The 22447-nt window shown below is 42.9% G+C and overlaps 1 protein-coding gene across 1 annotated transcript in view; it reads left to right on the forward strand.

Annotated features, from left to right (window-relative positions):
* PLCD4 (phospholipase C delta 4) overlaps positions 1–21756 on the forward strand; it is a 36830-nt gene extending 15074 nt beyond the window's left edge. Inside the window, exons 7-16 of the mRNA XM_069732730.1 lie at positions 6449–6650; positions 6761–6905; positions 9538–9690; positions 10478–10642; positions 10822–10978; positions 11227–11343; positions 13143–13321; positions 16344–16479; positions 17254–17403; positions 20971–21756. Coding sequence (XP_069588831.1) covers positions 6449–6650; positions 6761–6905; positions 9538–9690; positions 10478–10642; positions 10822–10978; positions 11227–11343; positions 13143–13321; positions 16344–16479; positions 17254–17403; positions 20971–21086 — 1520 coding nt within the window. The 3' untranslated portion in view covers positions 21087–21756. The remainder of the gene's footprint in view (positions 1–6448; positions 6651–6760; positions 6906–9537; positions 9691–10477; positions 10643–10821; positions 10979–11226; positions 11344–13142; positions 13322–16343; positions 16480–17253; positions 17404–20970) is intronic.
* Positions 21757–22447: the final 691 nt, after the last annotated feature.

Consider the following 22447-nt stretch of genomic DNA (forward strand, 5'->3'; position numbering starts at 1 on the left):
TGAAACATTTTAGACATGAAGATTCATTGGTCTTTTTGAAGACCTAATGCTTTGCTCAGCTATGGCCGGAAGTCCAGTGGGCACTGAATAGAGTGGAGACAATTAACGTGCTGCCCCCGCTCCATTCCAGAGAGGGGTTTACCAGCTTTACTGTTTGCAACAAAATTGGGGCATTAACTGCTGACATCACCGTTTCTCTCCCCTTTTGGGTGGTCTAGTATCCCTGGGGCAGAATGAAGAGCAGCATCACAGGGCAGCGCCATTTTGTGGGAGACTGCCCTGTGATCTGCTATCACCACCAGTTACTGTCTCTCTCTCCCATCAGTCTCTCTCACCCAGATTACATGATTCTCTCACCCCTCTCCACAATGTCTGGCCATTCACTGCAGACCCAGCTCCTTCTTATCTTACTGTGGGATGAGTCACAACTCCTGCTGAGCAGCTGACAGCTCCTGTTCCTATAATTCTAATGGTAAACTGTTCCTTTTTAATGTCTCTGCTATTCTGCCATGCTTTTCTCCTGCATTTTACTGCTGTCAGCCCTCAATCTAGGATCTGTTCTGCTGGAAGCAGTACTGCTTATGTTTAGTTAGCAGATCCGAGGGCTCCAAGAAAATGGCAGCAGAACACTCCCACTACTATGAATTGTGCAGCCTACAGAGGCGTGCCCAGATCACAGCAGTGACAGTTCTATTACAATAGATAGGGTCTGAGTCCCTTTGTTATGTCCTATGACCATGGAGTGCCATATTATGACACTGGAAGTGTCATGCTGCTACTGTGAAAACAAGATATCAGCCTCCAGTGCCTTCTTTAAACTCCTATAACACACAAAATATGTTTCAAATGCATTCAAAACCTGGTTATAACAGCATGTTATGCTACATTACATTAATTTATTAATGATCTACAAACACAGTACCTTCCCTTTAACCCCTTCAAGACCCAGCCTATTTTGACCTTAAAGACCTTGCCGTTTTTTGCAATTCTGACCAGTGTCCCTTTATGAGGTAATAACTCAGGAACGCTTCAACGGATCCTAGCGGTTCTGAGATTGTTTTTTCGTGACATATTGGGCTTCATGTTAGTGGTAAATTTAGGTCAATAAATTCTGCATTTATTTGTGATAAACACGGAAATTTGGCGAAAATTTTGAAAATTTCGCAATTTTCACATTTTGAATTTTTATTCTGTTAAACCAGAGAGATATGTGACACAAAATAGTTAATAAATAACATTTCCCACATGTTTACTTTACATCAGCACAATTTTGGAAACAAAATTTTTTTTTGTTAGGAAGTTATAAGGGTTAAAATTTGACCAGCGATTTGTCATTTTTACAACGAAATTTACAAAACCATTTTTTTTAGGGACCACCTCACATTTGAAGTCAGTTTGAGGGGTCTATATGGCTGAAAATACCCAAAAGTGACACCATTCTAAAAACTGCACCCCTCAAGGTACTCAAAACCACATTCAAGAAGTTTATTAACCCTTCAGGTGCTTCACAGCAGCAGAAGCAACATGGAAGGAAAAAATGAACATTTAACTTTTTAGTCACAAAAATTATCTTTTAGCAACAATTTTTTTATTTTCCCAATGGTAAAAGGAGAAACTGAACCACGAAAGTTGTTGTCCAATTTGTCCTGAGTACGCTGATACCTCATATGTGGGGGTAAACCACTGTTTGGGCGCACGGCAGGGCTTGGAAGGGAAGGAGCGCCATTTGACTTTTTGAATCAAAAATTGGCTCCACTCTTTAGCGGACACCATGTCACGTTTGGAGAGCCCCCGTGTGCCTAAAAATTGGAGCTCCCCCACAAGTGACCCCATTTTGGAAACTAGACGCCCCAAGGAACTTATCTAGATGCATAGTGAGCACTTTGAACCCCCAGGTGCTTCACAAATTGATCCGTAAAAATGAAAAAGTACTTTTTTTTCACAAAAAAATTCTTTTAGCCTCAATTTTTTCATTTTCACATGGGCAACAGGATAAAATGGATCCTAAAATGTGTTGGGCAATTTCTCCTGAGTACACCAATACCTCACATGTGGGGGTAAACCACTGTTTGGGCACATGGTAAGGCTCGGAAGGGAAGGAGCGCCATTTGACTTTTTGAATGAAAAATTATTTCCATCGTTAGCGGACACCATGTCGCGTTTGGATAGCTCCTGTGTGCCTAAACATTGGCGCTCCCCCACAAGTGACCCCATTTTGGAAACTAGACCCCCCAAGGAACTTATTTAGATGCCTAGTGAGCACTTTAAACCCTCAGGTGCTTCACAAATTGATCTGTAAAAATGAAAAAGTACTTTTTTTTCACAAAAAAATTATTTTCGCCTCAATTTTTTCATTTTCACATGGGCAGTAGGATAAAATGGATCATAAAATTTGTTGGGCAATTTCTCCCGAGTACGCCGATACCTCATATGTGGGGGTAAACCACTGTTTGGGCACACGGCAGGGCTCGGAAGGGAAGGCGCGCCATTTGACTTTTTGAATGGAAAATTAGCTCCAATTGTTAGCGGACACCATGTCGCGTTTGGAGAGCCCCCTGTGTGCCTAAACATTGGAGCTCCCCCACAAGTGACCCCATTTTGGAAACTAGACCCCCCAAGGAACTTATCTAGATGCATATTGAGCACTTTAAACCCCCAGGTGCTTCACAGAAGTTTATAACGCAGAGCCATGAAAATAAAAAATAATTTTTCTTTCCTCAAAAATGATTTTTTAGCCTGGAATTTCCTATTTTGCCAAGGATAATGGGAGAAATTGGACCCCAAATATTGTTGTCCAGTTTGTCCTGAGTACGCTGATACCCCATATGTGGGGGTAAACCACTGTTTGGGCGCACGGCAGGGCTCGGAAGGGATGGCACGCCATTTGGCTTTTTAAATGGAAAATTAGCTCCAATCATTAGCGGACACCATGTCACGTTTGGAGAGCCCCTGTGTGCTTAAACATTGGAGATCCCCCAGAAATGACACCATTTTGGAAACTAGACCCCCAAAGGAACTAATCTAGATGTGTGGTGAGGACTTTGAACCCCCAAGTGCTTCACAGAAGTTTATAACGCAGAGCCATGAAAATAAAAAAAAAAATTATTTTCTCAAAAATGATCTTTTAGCCTGCAATTTTTTATTTTCCCAAGGGTAACAGGAGAAATTTGACCCCAAAAGTTGTTGTCCAGTTTCTCCTGAGTACGCTGATACCCCATATGTGGGGGTAAATCACTGTTTGGGCACATGCCGGGGCTCGGAAGTGAAGTAGTGACGTTTTGAAATGCAGACTTTATTGGAATGCTCTGTGGGCGTCACGTTGCGTTTGCAGAGCCCCTGATGTGGCTTAACAGTAGAAACCCCCCACAAGTGACCCCATTTTGGAAACTAGACCCCCAAAGGAACTTATCTAGATGTGTGGTGAGCACTTTGAACCCCCAAGTGCTTCATAGAAGTTTATAATGCAGAGCCGTGAAAATAATAAATACGTTTTCTTTCCTCAAAAATAATTATTTAGCCCAGAATTTTTTATTTTCCCAAGGGTTACAGGAGAAATTGGACCCCAAAAGTTGTTGTCCAGTTTCTCCTGAGTACGCTGATACCCCATATGTGGGGGTAAACCACTGTTTGGGCACACGTCGGGGCTCAGAAGGGAAGTAGTGACTTTTGAAATGCAGACTTTGATGGAATGGTCTGCGGGTGTCACGTTGCGTTTGCAGAGCCCCTGGTGTGCCTAAACAGTAGAGACCCCCCACAAGTGACCCCATTTTAGAAACTAGACCCCCCAAGGAACTTATCTAGGTATGTGGTGAGCACTTTGAACCCCCAAGTGCTTCACAGACGTTTACAACGCAGAGCCGTGAAAATAAAAAATCATTTTTCTTTCCTCAAAAATTATGTTTTAGCAAGCATTTTTTTAGATTCACAAGGGTAACAGGAGAAATTGGACCCCAGTAATTGTTGCGCAGTTTGTCCTGAGTATGCTGGTACCCCATATGTGGGGGTAAACCACTGTTTGGGCACACGTCAGGGCTCGGAAGTGAGGGAGCACCATTTGACTTTTTGAATACGAGATTGGCTGGAATCAATGGTGGCGCCATGTTGCGTTTGGAGACCCCTGATGTGCCTAAACAGTGGTAACCCCTCAATTCTAACTCCAACACTAACCCCAACACACCCCTAACCCTAATCCCAACTGTAGCCATAATCCTAATCACAACCCTAACCCCAACACACCCCTAACCACAACACACCCCTAACCCTAACCACAACCCTAATTCCAACCCTAACCCTAAGGCTATGTGCCCACGTTGCGGATTCGTGTGAGATATTTCCGCACCATTTTTGAAAAATCTGCGGGTAAAAGGCACTGTGTTTTACCTGCGGATTTTCCGCGGATTTCCAGTGTTTTTTGTGCGGATTTCACCTGCGGATTCCTATTGAGGAACAGGTGTAAAACGCTGCGGAATCCGCACAAAGAATTGACATGCTGCGGAAAATACAACGCAGCGTTCCCGCGCGGTATTTTCCGCACCATGGGCACAGCGGATTTGGTTTTTCATATGTTTACATGGTACTGTAAACGTGATGGAAAACTGCTACGAATCCTCAGCCAAATCCGCACCATGTGCACATAGCCTAATTCTAAAGGTATGTGCACACGCTGCGGATCCGCAGCAGTTTCCCATGAGTGTACAGTTCAATGTAAACCTATGGGAAACAAAAATCGCTGCACACATGCTGCGGAAAAACTGCACGGAAACGCAGCGGTTTACATTCCGCAGCATGTCACTTCTTTGTGCGGATTCCGCAGCGGTTTTACAACTGCTCCAATAGAAAATCGCAATTGTAAAACCGCAGTGAAATGCGCAGAAAAAAACGCGGTAAATCCGCCATAAATCCGCAGCGGTTTAGCACTGCGGATTTATCAAATCCGCAGCGGAAAAATCCGCAGAGGACCAGAATACGTGTGCACATTCCTAACCCTAACCCTAGCCCTAACCCTAGCCCTACCCCTAACCCTACCCCTAACCCTACCCCTAACCCTACCCCTAACCCTACCCCTAACCCTACCCCTAGCCCTAACCTTAACCCTAACCCTACCCCTAACCCTACCCCTAACCCTAACCCTATTCTAACATTAGTGGAAAAAAAAAAAATTCTTTATTTTTTTATTGTCCCTATGGGGGTGACAAAGGGGGGGGGGGTCATTTATTATTTTTTTTATTTTGATCACTGAGATAGATTATATCTCAGTGATCAAAATGCACTTTGGAACGAATCTGCCGGCCGGCAGATTCGGCGGGCGCACTGCGCATGCGCCCGCCATTTTGGAAGATGGCGGCGCCCGGGAGAAGACGGACGGGACCACGGCTGGATCGGTAAGTATGATAGGGTGGGGGGGGGACCACGGGGGGGGGATCGGAGCACGGGGGGGGAATCGGAGCGCGGGAGGGGTGGAACGGAGCGCTGGGGGCGTGGAACGGAGCACGGGGGGGCTGGAATGGAGCACGGGGGGGTTGAACGGAGCACGGGGGGGGGTGGATCGGAGTGCAGGGGGGGTGATTGGAGCACGGGGGGTGATTGGAGCACGGGGGGAGCGGACACGAGCACGGGGGGGAGCGGAGCACTGGACGGAGGGGAGCCGGAGCAGTGTACCGGCCAGATCGGGGGGGTGGGGGGGCGATCGGAGGGGTGGGGTGGGGGCACACTAGTATTTCCAGCCATGGCCGATGATATTTCAGCATCGGCCATGGCTGGATTGTAATATTTCACCCGTTATAATGGGTGAAATATTACAAATCGCTCTGATTGGCAGTTTCACTTTCAACAGCCAATCAGAGCGATCGTAGCCACGAGGGGGTGAAGCCACCCCCCCTGGGCTAAACTACCACTCCCCCTGTCCCTGCAGATCGGGTGAAATGGGAGTTAACCCTTTCACCCGATCTGCAGGGACGCGATCTTTCCATGACGCCGCATAGGCGTCATGGGTCGGAATGGCACCGACTTTCATGACGCCTACGTGGCGTCAAAGGTCGGGAAGGGGTTAAAGCCAGCAGCATCATGAATGAAGATCTGTTGATCTCTTCCAAAGTAATTGTTTACCTTTAAGTCACCTTTCAGCTTGTTTTACTGGAGGATCTGGTTGTTGTCCTCTTGGCTTTTGCCCCTCAGCTTGTGTTCTGTTAATGCCGACTCCACTTTGGATAATCTCTGCTTGTTGGAAGAACACTTGGTAATAGCTGATCACAGCGATCGGCTGTAATCTGTGGCTCATCCTGGCAGTATGTGTTCAATTTCCCTGAAACGCCACCACAGGCAAACTGGAGCATTACGTATTGCTTATTCATGTCAATGGGTTGTCTATGTAAAGGTCCTCCAGAGCATATAAAAGTGACATTTTCCTAAACTAATCAACCCCTTTCATTGTTACTCTACTAAATCGTAGCGAAAAAGCTTCACGCCCTCAGTATCGACGGCTTCCTGATCTACCTGTGCTCTGCGGAGGGATCCATCTTCAACGTGTGTCATGAGTCTCTCTACCAGGATATGACGCAGGCGCTGTGCCATTATTTCATCTCCTCCTCCCACAACACCTACCTGATGGAGGACCAGCTACGGGGGCAGAGCAGTGTGGAGGGCTACATCCGGTGAGAAGCGGCAGCATTGTATGTCATGTCCATCACCGATGGTTACCGGGTGGGGTGGTCTATTGTCAATGGTCTTCCGACTAATTCTTGATTTATTTCATTCCACGCAGGGCATTAAAAAGGGGCTGTCGCTGCGTGGAGGTGGACACTTGGGACGGCCCCAATGGAGAACCCATCGTATATCATGGTCACACCTTCACCTCCAAAATCTTCTTCAAAGACGTTATATCGGCCATCAACAAGTATGCATTCAGGGTGAGTACATTACAAGAAGAGACATTTATAGTGGACCCAGGGCAGGGGTAAGCAATCAATCTGATTTGTTCTGGTGCCAATTTGTAAAGTTCTGTCCTAACACATCTGATTTCTCCACTACAAATGCTTCTCACAAAATGGGAATATCATCAAAAAGTTAATTGATTTCAGATCTTCAATACCAAGACATTTTGCGGCTTCCCCTCCTTGTGGAATGTGTCAGTGACTGCCTTCTGGACATCTGTCAGGTCAGAGTCTTCCCCATGATTGTGGAGCTACTGAAACAGAATAAGGGACCTTTATAAACGCTTAGGAGCCTTTGCAGATGTTTTTTTGTTAAGTATTCTAATTTATTTTTGGGTTTTCCTTGGCTGTAAGCCATAATCATCAACATTAACAGAAACAAACTCTTGAAATAGATCACTCTGTGTGTAATGACTCTATATAATATATGAGATTCACTTTTTGATGATATTCTAATTCTGTGAGAAGCACTTGCAGTCAGGTAGAATATATTCGTTACAAATTGTTTTAAGGTACCTTCACACTGAACAACTTAACAACGATATCGCTAGCGATCCGTGACGTTGCAGCGTCCTGGATAGCGATATCGTTCAGTGTGACAGGCAGCAGAGATCTGGATCCTGCTGTGACATTGTTGGTCGGAGCAGAAAGGCCAGAACTTTATTTCGTCCCTGGATCTCCCGCAGACATCGCTGAATCGGCGTGTGTGACGCCAATTCAGTAATGTCTTCACTGGTAACCAGGGTAAACATCGGGTTACTAAGCGCAGGGCCGCGCTTAGTAACCCGATGTTTACCCTGGTTACCAGTGTATACTTACATTCCGGTGTCTGTCGCGTCCCCCGGCGCTCTGCTTCCTGCACTAACTGTGAGCGCCGGCTGGCCGTAAAGCAGAGCACAGCGGTGACGTCACCGCTCTGCTTTACGGCTGGCGCTTACACAGTGCAGGGAAGCAGAACGTCGGGGGACGCGACAGACACCGGAATGTAAGTATGCAGTGTTTTTTTTTTTACATTTACACTGGTAACCAGGATAAACATCAGGTTACTAAGCCCTGCGCTTAGTAACCCGATGTTTACCCTGGTTACCAGGGGACTTCGCATAGTTGGTCGCTGGAGAGCCGTCTGTGTGACATCTCTCCAGCGACCACACAGCGACGCTGCAGTGATCGGCATCGTTGTCTAGATCGCTGCAGCGTCGCTAAATGTGACGGTACCTTTATAGTGATGTGAGTAGGATATGCCATCACTTGATGATAGGTGGGGTCTGACCTTCTAAGGTTTGGGTGTCTTTCTAAATTCGGGGGCCATATTAGTCCAGCAGGTGGCAGAGGAACAGGGAAAGAGTGCAGCTCGGGCGTCATTCTCAGGACTGGTAGGGATCCAGTTATAAATCGCTTGCCCAGTAAAGATAAAGAAAGGCATTGCAAGTTTCATATATACTTTTTGTTTCTGTTATCAAGATCTCTTCTTGTTGTCATGAAATGGAAACATTAATGGGAGAAGAATAAGCAAAGCTGGTACAAACAGAAGGAGGAGCTCAGCAATCAGAATCCAGAGATAAAACAAGCGTTCTGGTGGTTTTCTCGACCTACTGTATTATTTTATTTAAAGGGTTAAACCCTTTTTCTCACACCTGAGGGTTTGTTACAATGTATAAGTATCAGGACAGCAGGGAGCCTTGTGCTGCTGATAGATTTAGCTCATGGGTGACTGTCTACACTGGATACAATTGTAGCAAATCTCCGGCTGTTAGATTTGCAGATCACACAAGAAAAGCAGCACTAGGTGAAATCTGCAGACTTAGTTTCAGCAAACAAATTAATTTTTTTCCCCATCTAATTAAAATTCCTATATTCTTATTCCTATATTCTTTGTATCAATTTCTCACGGATTTCAAGATCTCGGCTTGCTGTTTTTAACATCTCCGCTTGCTTGATTTGCTTCAAATAAAAGCAATATAACTCCGTATGAACGTTCGCTTATAATTAATCTTGCATCCAAAAGCATGCTGAAAATAAATGTTGCAAAAACTGCATAAAAAAAGCGTCAAAAACTGCATGTTCTTACTAAACAGCGCCGGATACGATTGTCTTTTAGGCACTTATCAAGCAGAAAAATCCACATAAAAACATGATGTGAACATACCCTTATCATTTACTTCCGATGGGGTAAAGATCTGTCCTGGTCAAATGTGGGTCCGTGACAAAACCAGGGTGGATCGCTATCCATTGGAATAGAGAAATACTATAAATACTATTCAATGACAGCAAGCAGAAATCTGGAAAGATGTGAAGATGATCACACAGCTTTCCCAGAGCCCTGAATGGCAGTCTGTGTGTGCCGCTGGGTGACTGCTAATTTATCAGCAATATGTGAAACCCTGCGTCCGTCCGCCAGTGTCATCATTGCTGATCTTCACCGCCGCCGAGGAAAGTTAATATGTCGTCTTAATAAATATTTAATCGGTTCCTTAAAAGTGAGATACGGTAAATGAACAGGCGGTGAAAAACAATCTCAGGAAACAGGACTCGTCCTGCAGCGGGTACACCGCTGGAATGAGACGTGGCATGTGACACTGGCGCTCAGATCTTTTGGCGTTGCCCGCAGGTATCAGACTACCCGGTCATTCTGTCTCTGGAGAACCACTGCGGCGTGGATCAGCAGGACACTATGGCGCAACATCTGAAAAGCATCCTGGGTGATAAGCTGCTGACCGGGACCCTAGACGGACGGATACCGCTGCAATTACCATCTCCACAGGTAAAACGTCAGAAAAATCCATCGCTGTGTTGGTGGCCTTACTAATACAGGGGGTCGACTTTTGCAATGAGTCCCTTTGTCTTATTCCAATGCCTCTAAACTAAAAAGTGATGAAACTTTGTAGATAGTTTTGATTAAAAAAAATTAAAAAAAACATCTGCTTTTCCGTGTAAGCAGCTCCTGTGCAGATTGATCTATCTCCATGGTCCGCGAGTGGCCTGATCCTGCCGTCATGTGTTTCTATGTCCCACCTTCTCTTGTCTGGAGAAGAGTCAGCGGAGAGAATCACTCATAGCTGTAAGGTCTGACTACGCAGGATTTGTTTGTAGTCTGTAACCATAGTGACATATAGTTCTGCATAAGTGCTGTATACAAAAAAAAAGGCCTTTTTTTGCTGAAAAACTATTTGCAAATCTGTTTTATGTTTTATTTTAGAAGCACAGGAGCCAGGAAAGATAGGGTTTATCGGAAAATGAAAGGGGCATTCAGCAAATAAAGCTCATAATGAAAGCCTTTGTCATTTTCTAAGCCTATGTCTGTGTTTAGTCAAGATCTTTGCTTGCAGTCATTGATGAATATGTGACTCGGTGATACGACGCTCACTCCTGTGTGAACTAATATTATATGTATGGGGCAAATGCCCTAAAGCCCCAGAGGTCTCCATTGCGCCCACTATACGACGGCTGGAGGGGCGTATATTCACATTTTGTGTTGGGGCTCATTAAGCTCAAGATTCTCCTCTGCACTAATCCACAATCTGCTCTTCTCCTAAACTCTCCAATCTCAGAAATTACAGGGGAAGATCCTTCTAAAAGGCAAGAAGATTGGGAGGTTGAAGGACTCTTTGGGTGAACAGGTTGAAGACTCTTATCTGGGAGAGATATCCGAGGAGGAAGATGGCGGGGACATGGACGAGGAGAACGTCCGCAATGAGGATAAGAAGAGATCCAAGGTAGGTTCTAGGTTATTCATCTGCTGACACTTGTACGACGAGGTCTTCTAACTATACATCTGAGGACCTTCATCCAGGTTTGGGTGGGATTTCAGCTACTCTACAGATGGGCGGCCAAAAATCTACTTTTTTCACAGATTAAGATGGAAGCTGCTATCATCATATTCTATCTTTCTTAGAAATCCAAGGATCGCCTCTCACAGGAATTATCGGACTGCATTATCTACTGTAAGAGCGTGCCCTTCGAGAGCTTCAGGCACTCTAGGACCAACTACAAGCCGTATGAGATGTCGTCCTTCACGGAGTATAAAGCTCGGAAGCTCATCAGAGAACCAGGTGACAAATTATAGATGATTGGATTTATAGTACCGAGGTTCACTCAGTCCTGAGAACGTTCATTGGATGTTATATCCGCTGTTTAATGCCACGGATTACTAAACCTGCTGTATGTATCCGCGCAACAGGAGCTCACATTGCTACACACGTCACTATGGGATGATTTATGTTATCCCATGACCTACAACATCTATTAATTCACCTGTAGAGATTCTGGTCTTCAACGTTTGGGCTTTATTTTCTTGTAGGTAATGAATTCGTCCGACACAACTCCTGTCAACTGACACGGGTTTACCCCACGGGTCTGAGGACCGACTCCTCCAATTACAACCCGCAAGACATGTGGAATGTGGGATGTCAAATGGGTAAAGTATTATTCAGGGGTGTCCTCAGTTTATTCAGATTGTGTGCAAATTTACACCATAGCCAAAAAAATACTATAATACTGCCTGGTATGCGCGAGAAAACAACTACTATAATACTTCTCCCTATGTACAAGAATATAACTACTATAATACTGCTCCTATGAACAAGAATAAAACTACTATAATACTGCTCCTATGTACAAGAATATAACTACTATAATACTGCTCCTATGTACAGGAATATAACTACTATAATACTGCCCCCTATGTACAAGAATATAACTACTATAATACTGCTCTTATGTACAAGAATATAACTACTCTAATACTGCCTCCTATGTACAAGAATATAACTACTATAATACTGCTCTTATGTACAAGAATATAACTACTCTAATACTGCCCCCTATGTACAAGAATATAACTACTATAATACTGCTCTTATGTACAAGAATATAACTACTCTAATACTGCCTCCTATGTACAAGAATATAACTACTATAATACTGCTCTTATGTACAAGAATATAACTACTCTAATACTGCCTCCTATGTACAAGAATATAACTACTATAATACTGCCCCCTATGAACAAGAATAAAACTACTATAATACTGCTCCTATGTACAAGAATATAACTACTATAATACTGCTCCTATGTACAGGAATATAACTACTATAATACTGCCCCCTATGTACAAGAATATAACTACTATAATACTGCTCTTATGTACAAGAATATAACTACTCTAATACTGCCTCCTATGTACAAGAATATAACTACTATAATACTGCTCCCTATGTACAAGAGTATAACTACTATAATACTGCCCCTATATACAAGAATATAACTACTATAATACTGCTCCTATGTACAAGAATATAACTACTATAATACTGCTCCTATGTACAAGAATATAACTACTATAATACTGCTCCTATGTACAAGAATATAACTACTATAATACTGCCCCTATGTACAAGAATATAACTACTATAATACTGCCCCTATGTACAAGAATATAACTACTATAATACTGCTCCTATGTACAAGAATATAACTACTATAATACTGCTCCTATGTACAAGAATATAACTACTATGATACTGCCTCTATGTGCAAGAATATAACTACTATAATACTGCACCTATGTACAAGAATATAACTACTATAATACCGACCCCTGTGTGCAAGATTATAACTACTATAATACTGCCCCTATGTACAAGAATATAACTACTATAATACTGCCTCTATGTGCAAGAATATAACTACTATAATACTGCACCTATGTACAAGAATATAACTACTATAATACCGACCCCTGTGTGCAAGATTATAACTACTATAATACTGCCCTTATGTACAAGAATATAACTACTATAATACTGCCCCTATGTACAAGAATATAACTACTATAATACTGCCCCTATATACAAGAATATAACTACTATAATACTGCCCCTATGTACAAGAATATAACTACTATAATACTGCTCCTACTGTATGTACATGAATGTAACTACTATAATACTGCTCCCATGTACAAGAATATAACTACATTAATACGAAGTGCAATATTATAGTTACTATAATATATATTTGAAATTATGTGAAATTGTGACTGTAAACTTAGATTGTGGAAATATACAATCTGAAACTTAAAGTAGGCTACATACATAAGACATTTGTGGGGGGATGGGAGGGGGTTTTCCTTTTCTCTGTTACATGTAACTACAGTATTAATGTGGCCTCCTCGCACTAACAACCATTCCTGTTCCGTGTTTTTACTTTTTTAGCGGCGCTCAATTTCCAGACAGCAGGAGTAGAGATGGATCTTAATGATGGACTCTTCCAACAAAACGGACGTTGCGGTTACATTCTGAAGCCTTTCTTTATGAGACACATGGATACCAATTTTAACCCTGATCAACCACAAGACACTGAAGGTTATTCACCCGTCAGCCTATCCATCCAGGTAATATACAGCCAAAATTATTACTAATCCATTATACTATATGTAGGATGTGTAACCTATAAAAGCTGTACGTACATAATTATTTACAGGAGATACCCAGGTTGTACCAGCTGGACATATATAATTATATACAGGAGATGCCCAGGTTATACCAGCTGTACATATATAATTATATACAGGTGATACCCAGGTTATACCAGCTGTACATATATAATTATATACAGGAGATGCCCAGGTTATACCAGCTGTACATATATAATTATATACAGGAGATGCCCAGGTTATACCAGCTGTACATATATAATTATATACAGGTGATACCCAGGTTATACCAGCTGTACATATATAATTATATACAGGAAATACCCAGGTTATACCAGCTGTACATATGTAATTATATACAGGAGATGCCCAGGTTATACCAGCTGTACATATATAATTATATATTATTATTATTATTATTATAGCGCCATTTATTCCATGGCGCTTTACATGTGAGGAGGGGTATACATAATAAAACAAGTACAATAATCTTGAACAATACAAGTCACAACTGGTCCAGGAGGAGAGAGGACCCTGCCCGCGAAGGCTCACAATCTACAAGGGATGGGTGAGGATACAGTAGGTGAGGATAGAGCTGGTCGTGCAGCGGTTTGGTCAATCGGTGGTTACTGCAGGTTGTAGGCTTGTCGGAAGAGGTGGGTCTTCAGGTTCTTTTACATACAGGAGATGCCCAGGTTATACCAGCTGTACATATATAATTATATACAGGAGATGCCCAGGTTATACCAGCTCTACATATATAATTATATACAGGAAATACCCAGGTTATACCAGCTGTACATATATAATTATATACAGGAGATGCCCAGGTTATACCAGCTGTACATTTATAATTATATACAGGAAATACCCAGGTTACACCAGCTGTACATATATAATTATATACAGGAGATACCCAGGTTATTCCAGCTGTACATATATAATTATATACAGGAGATGCCCAGGTTATACCAGCTGTACATATATAATTATATGTAGAATATGCCCAGGTTATATCAGCTGTACATATATAATTATATACAGGAGATCTCCAGGTTATACCAGCTGTACATATGTAATTATATACAGGAGATGCCCAGGTTATACCAGCTGTACATATATAATTATATACAGGAGATGCCCAGGTTATACCAGCTGTACATATATAATTATATACAGGAGATGCCCAGGTTATACCGGCTCTACATATATAATTATATACCGGAAATACCCAGGTTTTACCAGCTGTACATATATAATTATATACAGGAGATGCCCAGGTTATACCAGCTGTACATATATAATTATATACAGGAGATGCCCAGGTTATACCAGCTGTACATATATAATTATATACAGGAGATACCCAGGTTATTCCAGCTGTACATATATAATTATATACAGGAGATGCCCAGGTTATACCAGCTGTACATATATAATTATACGTAGAATATGCCAAGGTTATATCAGCTGTACATATATAATTATATACAGGAGATGCCCAGGTTATACCAGCTGTACATATATAATTATATACAGGAGATACCCAGGTTATTCCAGCTGTACATATATAATTATATACAGGAGATGCCCAGGTTATACCAGCTGTACATATATATTTATATGTAGAATATGCCCAGGTTATACAAGCTGTACATATATAATTATATACAGGAGATGCCCAGGTTATATCGGCTCTACATATATAATTATATACAGGAGATGGCCAGGTTATATCAGCTGTACATATATAATTATATACAGATCTCCAGGTTATACCAGCTGTACATATGTAATTATATACAGGAGATGCCCAGGTTATACCAGCTGTACATATATAATTATATACAGGAGATGCCCAGGTTATACCAGCTGTACATATATAATTATATACAGGAAATACCCAGGTTATACCAGCTGTACATATATAATTATATACAGGAAATACCCAGGTTATATCAGCTGTGCATATATAATTATATACAGGAAATACCCAGGTTATATCAGCTGTACATATATAATTATATACAGGAAATACCCAGGTTATACCAGCTGTACATATATAATTATATACAGGAAATATCCAGGTTATACCAGCGGTACATATATAATTATATACAGGAAATACCCAGGTTATATCAGCTGTACATATATAATTATATACAGGAAATACCCAGGTTATACCAGCTGTACACATATAATTATATACAGGAGATGCCCAGGTTATACCAGCTGTACATATATAATTATATACAGGAGATGCCCAGGTTATACCAGCTGTACATATATAATTATATACAGGAGATGCCCAGGTTATACCAGCTGTACATATATAATTATATACAGGAAATACCCAGGTTATACCAGCTGTACATATATAATTATATACAGGAAATACCCAGGTTATACCAGCTGTACATATATAATTATATACGGGAAATACCCAGGTTATACCAGCTGTACATATATAATTATATACGGGAAATACCCAGGTTATACCAGCTGTACATATATAATTATATACAGGAGATACCCAGGTTATACCAGCTGTACATATATAATTATATACAGGAGATGCCCAGGTTATACCAGCTGTACATATATAATTATATACAGGAAATACCCAGGTTATACCAGCTGTACACATATAATTATATACAGGAGATGCCCAGGTTATACCAGCTGTACATATATAATTATATACAGGAGATGCCCAGGTTATACCAGCTGTACATATATAATTATATACAGGAGATGCCCAGGTTATACCAGCTGTACATATATAATTATATACAGGAGATGCCCAGGTTATACCAGCTGTACATATATAATTATATACAGGAGATGCCCAGGTTATACCAGCTGTACATATATAATTATATACAGGAGATGCCCAGGTTATACCAGCTGTACATATATAATTATATACAGGAAATACCCACGTTATACCGGCTGTAAATTATTGATTTTTTCTGTGCAGGTGATTAGCGCTCAGCAACTGCCTAAAGTTGAGAACAGTAAGGAGGGCTCCATTGTGGATCCTCTGGTTCGTGTGGAAATATTTGGGGTTCCCATTGACCAATCGAAGCAGGAGACAAAGTACATAGAGAATAATGGTGAGTTCTGCATCATCCTGGTCAGGAAATCACCACTTCACCTTGTTTTAATGAAAAATTTTTACAAAGTTCGGGATTTGTTTCTCACACAAAAATATAAAATTAAATAACACAAGTTTTCCATCGATGTGATCGTACAGATCCGGAGAATCTCGTCTTCAGATACAATATTTTACTGCACAATAAATGTCATAGAACAAACCCCCCCGAATCCTCTGGCGGCATTGTGCTTTGTTTCCACCATTTCACTTTGTTTGGAATTTTTTTTCCACATTTTTCAGTTTATTAAATGGTGAAATGAACGGTGTCATTAGAATCCACAAGTCATCCTGTAATAAAAACTAAGTTCTCATACGTCTGGGGGGCTGGAAAATGGAAGAAAAATTATTGGCACAAAGGGAGGCGAAAACGTAAAAACGAAAAAAAAATAAAAATAAATTGTCATCAGGAGATTAACCCCTTATAGGCCGTGTAGCTGACCATCAGACAGGCTCTGGGGTTCTGTGCATTGTTCTGTGCGGTTGGAGGCAGATTATGGCGGCAGCGACCATAGATCAATGGCGGCCCCTATAGGAATGTATAGATGACCAGATCCCGCTGTTTCCTCGCACACTCGCTCTGTTAATATCTGACAATAGATGTTTTTCTGCCTTCTCTCTGGTTTCGGGCTGACGTTGCCGGTGTCATGGCTTCCCGGAGAATTTGTAGGCCGCGGACCTCATGAATATTTCACTCGCGGTAACCGTACTCTTCTGTCTGTCCTTCCATCTAAAGGATTTAACCCCATCTGGAACGAAACTTTGCAATTCAAGATCCACATCCCTGAGCTGGCCCTCGTCAGGTTCGTGGTGGAGGATTATGACAAGACGACAAGGAACGACTTCATCGGACAGTACACGCTCCCGTTCAAGAGCGTCAAGTCAGGTGAGAACGTGCGTTCGTGTCTCCCACGTACGTGACCGGGCCGCCGGTAATGCCGAGGGACGGATTTATCAAAGCTGGGGTAAAGAAAAATTGTTTTTGTTTCCCGTAGCAACCAATCACAGCGCTGCTTTCATTTTACCAGAGCACTTTAAGAAGTGTAAGCTGATCTCTGATTGGTTGCTATGGGCAACTCATAATTTTCCTATCTGCCATAGTTAGTACAGAAGTCACAATTGTACCCAGGCCCCGGTGGCCGGGAAAGGGGCCATATATTCCTTCTATGCAGATCAGCCACGGGCAAAATGAATAATATTGTTTTGGTGGCAGTGACACTTGTAAATGGCTACTCACTATTGTTACCTGAACAGTATAGATGATTGGGTGTTCCCAGTATACGGCGGGTCTTGTGGGGTGTTCCCAGTATACGGCAGGTCTTCTGGGGTGTTCCCAGTATACGGCAGGCCTTGTGGGGTGTTCCGGGTATACGGCGGGTCTTGTGGGGTGTTCCGGGTATACGGCGGGTCTTGTGGGGTGTTCCCAGTATACGGCAGGTCTTCTGGGGTGTTCCGGGTATACGGCGGGTCTTGTGGGGTGTTCCGGGTATACGGCGGGTCTTGTGGGGTGTTCCCAGTATACGGCAGGTCTGGTGGGGTGTTCCCAGTATACGGCAGGTCTTCTGGGGTGTTCCGGGTATACGGCGGGTCTTGTGGGGTGTTCCCAGTATACGGCAGGTCTTCTGGGGTGTTACCAATATACAGCAGGTCTTGTGGGGTGTTCCGGGTATACGGCAGGTCTTGTGGAGTGTTCCCAGTATACAGCAGGTCTTGTGGGGTGTTCCGGGTATACGGCAGGTCTTGTGGAGTGTTCCCAGTATACAGCAGGTCTTGTGGGGTGTTCCCGGTATACGGCAGGTCTTGTGGAGTGTTCCCGGTATACTGCAGGTCTTGTGGGGTGTTCCCAGTATACAGCAGGTCTTGTGGGGTGTTCCCGGTATACGGCAGGTCTTGTGGGGTGTTCCCGGTATACTGCAGGTCTTGTGGGGTGTTCCCGGTATACTGCAGGTCTTGTGGGGTGTTCCCGGTATACGGCAGGTCTTGTGGGCTGTTCCCGGTATACAGCAGGTCTTGTGGGGTGTTCCCAGTATACAGCAGGTCTTGTGGGGTGTTCCCAGTATACGGCAGGTCTTGTGGGGTGTTCCTGGTATACGGCAGGTCTTGTGGGGTGTTCCCGGTATACAGCAGGTCTTGTGGGGTGTTCCCGGTATACAGCAGGTCTTGTGGGATGTTCCTGGTATACGGCAGGTCTTGTGGGGTGTTCCCAGTATACAGCAGGTCTTGTGGGGTGTTCCCGGTATACGGCAGGTCTTGTGGGGTGTTCAGGTATGCGGCAGGTCTTGTGGGGTGTTCAGGTATATGGCAGGTCTGGGGATTTTTCCAGGTATTCGGCAGGTCGTGAGGTGTTCCCATTATATGGCGGGTCTTCTGGGGTGTTACCGGTATACAGCATGACATGTGAGCAGTTTCCGGTATACGGCATGTCTTGTGGGGTGTTCCTGGTATACTGCAGGTCTTGTGGGGTGTTCCCGGTATACAGCAGGTCTTGTGGGGTGTTCCCGGTATACAGCAGGTCTTGTGGGGTGTGTTAGGTATATGGTAGGTCTTGAGGGCTGTGACCAGATGCTCCCAGCCTGGCTTCTTTGAACGTCTGAACGTCTCCATGAGTTCAGTGATGGTCAATGGATCAGATCTATATTCCTCGGGCTGCGGCTTTGGTCCCTTAAGTTGACTTTTTGTAGAGCTTCTCAAATCTGTATTCCTGCAGTTGGAGCCATGCTGTCCTGTCTGCTGTTCTGTAGAGTCTATCTGTAGAAGGATAAAGGTCCCTTTTTATACCCACATCTGTACTTCAGGCCATCATCCACAGGTCAGGGGTAAGGTGGGATGAGGCCAACTCTCATTGTTTGAGTATTTAATCAATCTGCATAGTTTGCCCCTCACTGTTTGCAAGTCAACAAGCTACATGGGCTTATACAATGGGTAATCAACATATTAAACATTGTTCAATGACCCTGCGTCCATGTCCTCCAAGGATAGCAACACAATAATCAATTCAAGAGTGAACGTTTAGGTTCATATGAACAATGGCCTATGTCTCTTGACGCATCGAAGGAAAACGCATCAACTCAAGAGTCAACGTTTAGGCTCCTATGAACAAAGGCCTGTCTCTTGATCCACCGAAGAAAAATATATCTGGCCTAATTAAGAATAAATGCTGTGTCATCACAGCAGGTCTTGTAGGGTGTTCCTAGTATACAGCAGGTCTTGGGGGTGTTACTGATATATGATGGTTCTTGTGAGTTGTACCCCGTATTTGGCGGGTTGTGTGAAGTATCCCAGGTATGTGGCGCATCTTGTGGGTGTCCCCAATATATGGCTGATTTTGTGAGGTCTACCCTGTATACAGCGGATCTTGTGGGGTGTTCCCAGAATTTGGCAGGTCTTGTGGGGTGTTTTCAGTACACAGCAGATTTTGTGAGGTCTTCTCAGTATACAGCAGGTCTTGTGGGCTATTCCAGCTATACGGCAAGTCTCATGGGGTGTTCTCAGTATATGGCAGGTCTTCTGTGGTGCTCCCAGTATACGGCAGGTCTCATGGGGTGTTCCCAGTGTACGGCAGATCTTGTGGGGTGTTCCTAGTATACGGTGGATAGCTGACTATGATAGAAAGGTGTCAAACACTCAGACCATTAAAACCATGATAGAATTGGACCACACAGCGATGGAGGTAAGCACCTATTTTCCATCATGTGGACGGTGGGTGGAGTCATCAATCTTCATCCATTTGGGGTGATTGAGACCTCAGTGTCCCTCCTGTGTTTCACTGAATCTCTGCCCACCAAGCCTGATTGACAGCTCTTCAGTATCCATCCTCCCTGCTGCTGCCGAGAGCTCGAGCTGCTCAGCACAAGCTGCGGCTGTTAGTCTCGCTCCATGAGCTATTTCGTTCTTAGTTTAATAGCACAATTATACAGTCATTCTGACATGGATTTTTAGAGTAATTTCACCAGTTTCATCAGGTCTAAGAGATCTATTTAATGACTTTGAGTTGGTGATATCAAACCTGGTAATAAATCCACGTTGGAGAGATTTATCAGTTCCCAGCTTTTTAGAAGGATTCGTTGAAAATATGCTGATCACAGCAATCATCGTTAATCTGGCAGTAAGTGTTTAATTTCCCTGCAGTGCCACCACAGGAGAAAAGGGGTATTACACAGTGTGCATTCTCATCAGGACAGGAGCGGTCCTCCGGGGTGTGTAACTTATAGCCAATGGCCAAGAGATGAACATTCTAAGGACCCCCCTCCATTAACGCAGAATTCACTAATAAGCCATATGACCCCATGCCCAACGCTGTCCAGACCGTCCGCAGGTCTCCTGACCCGAACTTGGTCCTGATATAGCGATCTGTACTCAGACTGTGACTGTCAGATATATGAAACCAACCTACAGCAGCACGGATGCTTTTCTCTTTAATTTCCATGTTTCTCATATCCAGTGTTTTCCACAGGTTATCGCCACGTCCATCTCCTTTCCAAGGACGGCACCAAGATCCCGCCAGCCACGCTGTTTGTTTTCATCCGTATAACAGACACCACAAATCCGGTGCAGGAAGCGGAGGGTTAATAGATATTACAACTACTTCGGTCCTGAAGCTTGGCCTTACTGCTGTTACGCTAGATTTTGCACTTCCCCTACCCCTCTCCCCACCTGCTCTTTTGTATATACTTGTATATTGCGTTATTTATTTTTTACATATTTATTGTACATTTGTATATTTGGTGCTAGTCTATTTAAAATCTGTTGTTTTGCTGATGAACCTATGAGGACAGTATTATTGCTGTAGCCCGGGTGGTGAGCAGCATGGCGGTGCCGTCCCCTGCAGCCCGAACAGTGTTAGCAATCTTCCAATATGAACTCCATTAGTTAGGTTGTCTGCATTGGATAATCCCTGTGCATATTTTTGGCCCCTGGAGTAAAAATTATTGCAGGGTCCCAGCATGATATGACAGTATTAAAGATGCAATTGGAAGACCCCCCCCCCTCTATTATTTCAATCTGGCATTTATTAAAGGGTCATTTCATCCAGACAACCCCTTTATTGGATAAAGCCATCTTGAAGTATTAACCCCTTAGTGACGGAGCCAAATTTTTGAAATCTGACCAGTGTCACTTTATGTGATAATAACTCTGCAACGCTTCAACAAATCCCGGTGATTTTGAGATTGTTTTTTCGTGACATATTGTACTTTATGATAAAGGTAAATTTAGGTCAATATGTTTTGTGTTTATTTATAAAAAATATAAAAAATTTGAGAAAAATGTTAAAAAATTAGCAATTTTCAAACTTTGAATGATTATCCCTTTAATGCAGATAGTAATACATTAGCAAACATTAATAAATAACATTTGCCACATGTCAGCTTTACAACAGCACCATTTGTAAAATGTTATTTTATTTTGTTAGCATTTTAGGAAGATTAAAAATGTAGCAACAATTTTTCATATTTTCAAGGAAATTTACAAAATTTATTTTGTTAGGGACTTATCCAAGTTTGAAGTGACTTTAGGGGTCCTATATATTGGGAAACCCCCAAACGTGATACCATTTTAAAAACAGCACCCCCAGACATATTGAAAACTGCTGTCAGGTAGTTTATTAACCCTTCAGGTGCTTTACAGGAATTAATGCAAACTGGCATGGCAGAAATGAAAATGTGTATTTTTACCACCTAAATGCCTCTAACTTCTGAACAGATTACTACAGCCGTCAGACTCTAAGGCCGCTATTTGGTCATGAATTGCCATGGCAAACATCACGACCACACAATCATGATCAGAGGGCACCAATTTGGATAAAGAGGAAGCCCCCACACTCTGTTAACCATTTATAATGATGTAGTCACTATTGACAGCAGCATCTAAGGGGTTAAGCAGAGTTGGATGATGCAAACACCGATCGTGGCTGACGCAGCAAGTTGTCAGCT

Source organism: Ranitomeya imitator, chromosome 7, assembly GCF_032444005.1.
Source record: "Ranitomeya imitator isolate aRanImi1 chromosome 7, aRanImi1.pri, whole genome shotgun sequence".
Lineage (NCBI taxonomy): Eukaryota > Metazoa > Chordata > Amphibia > Anura > Dendrobatidae > Ranitomeya > Ranitomeya imitator.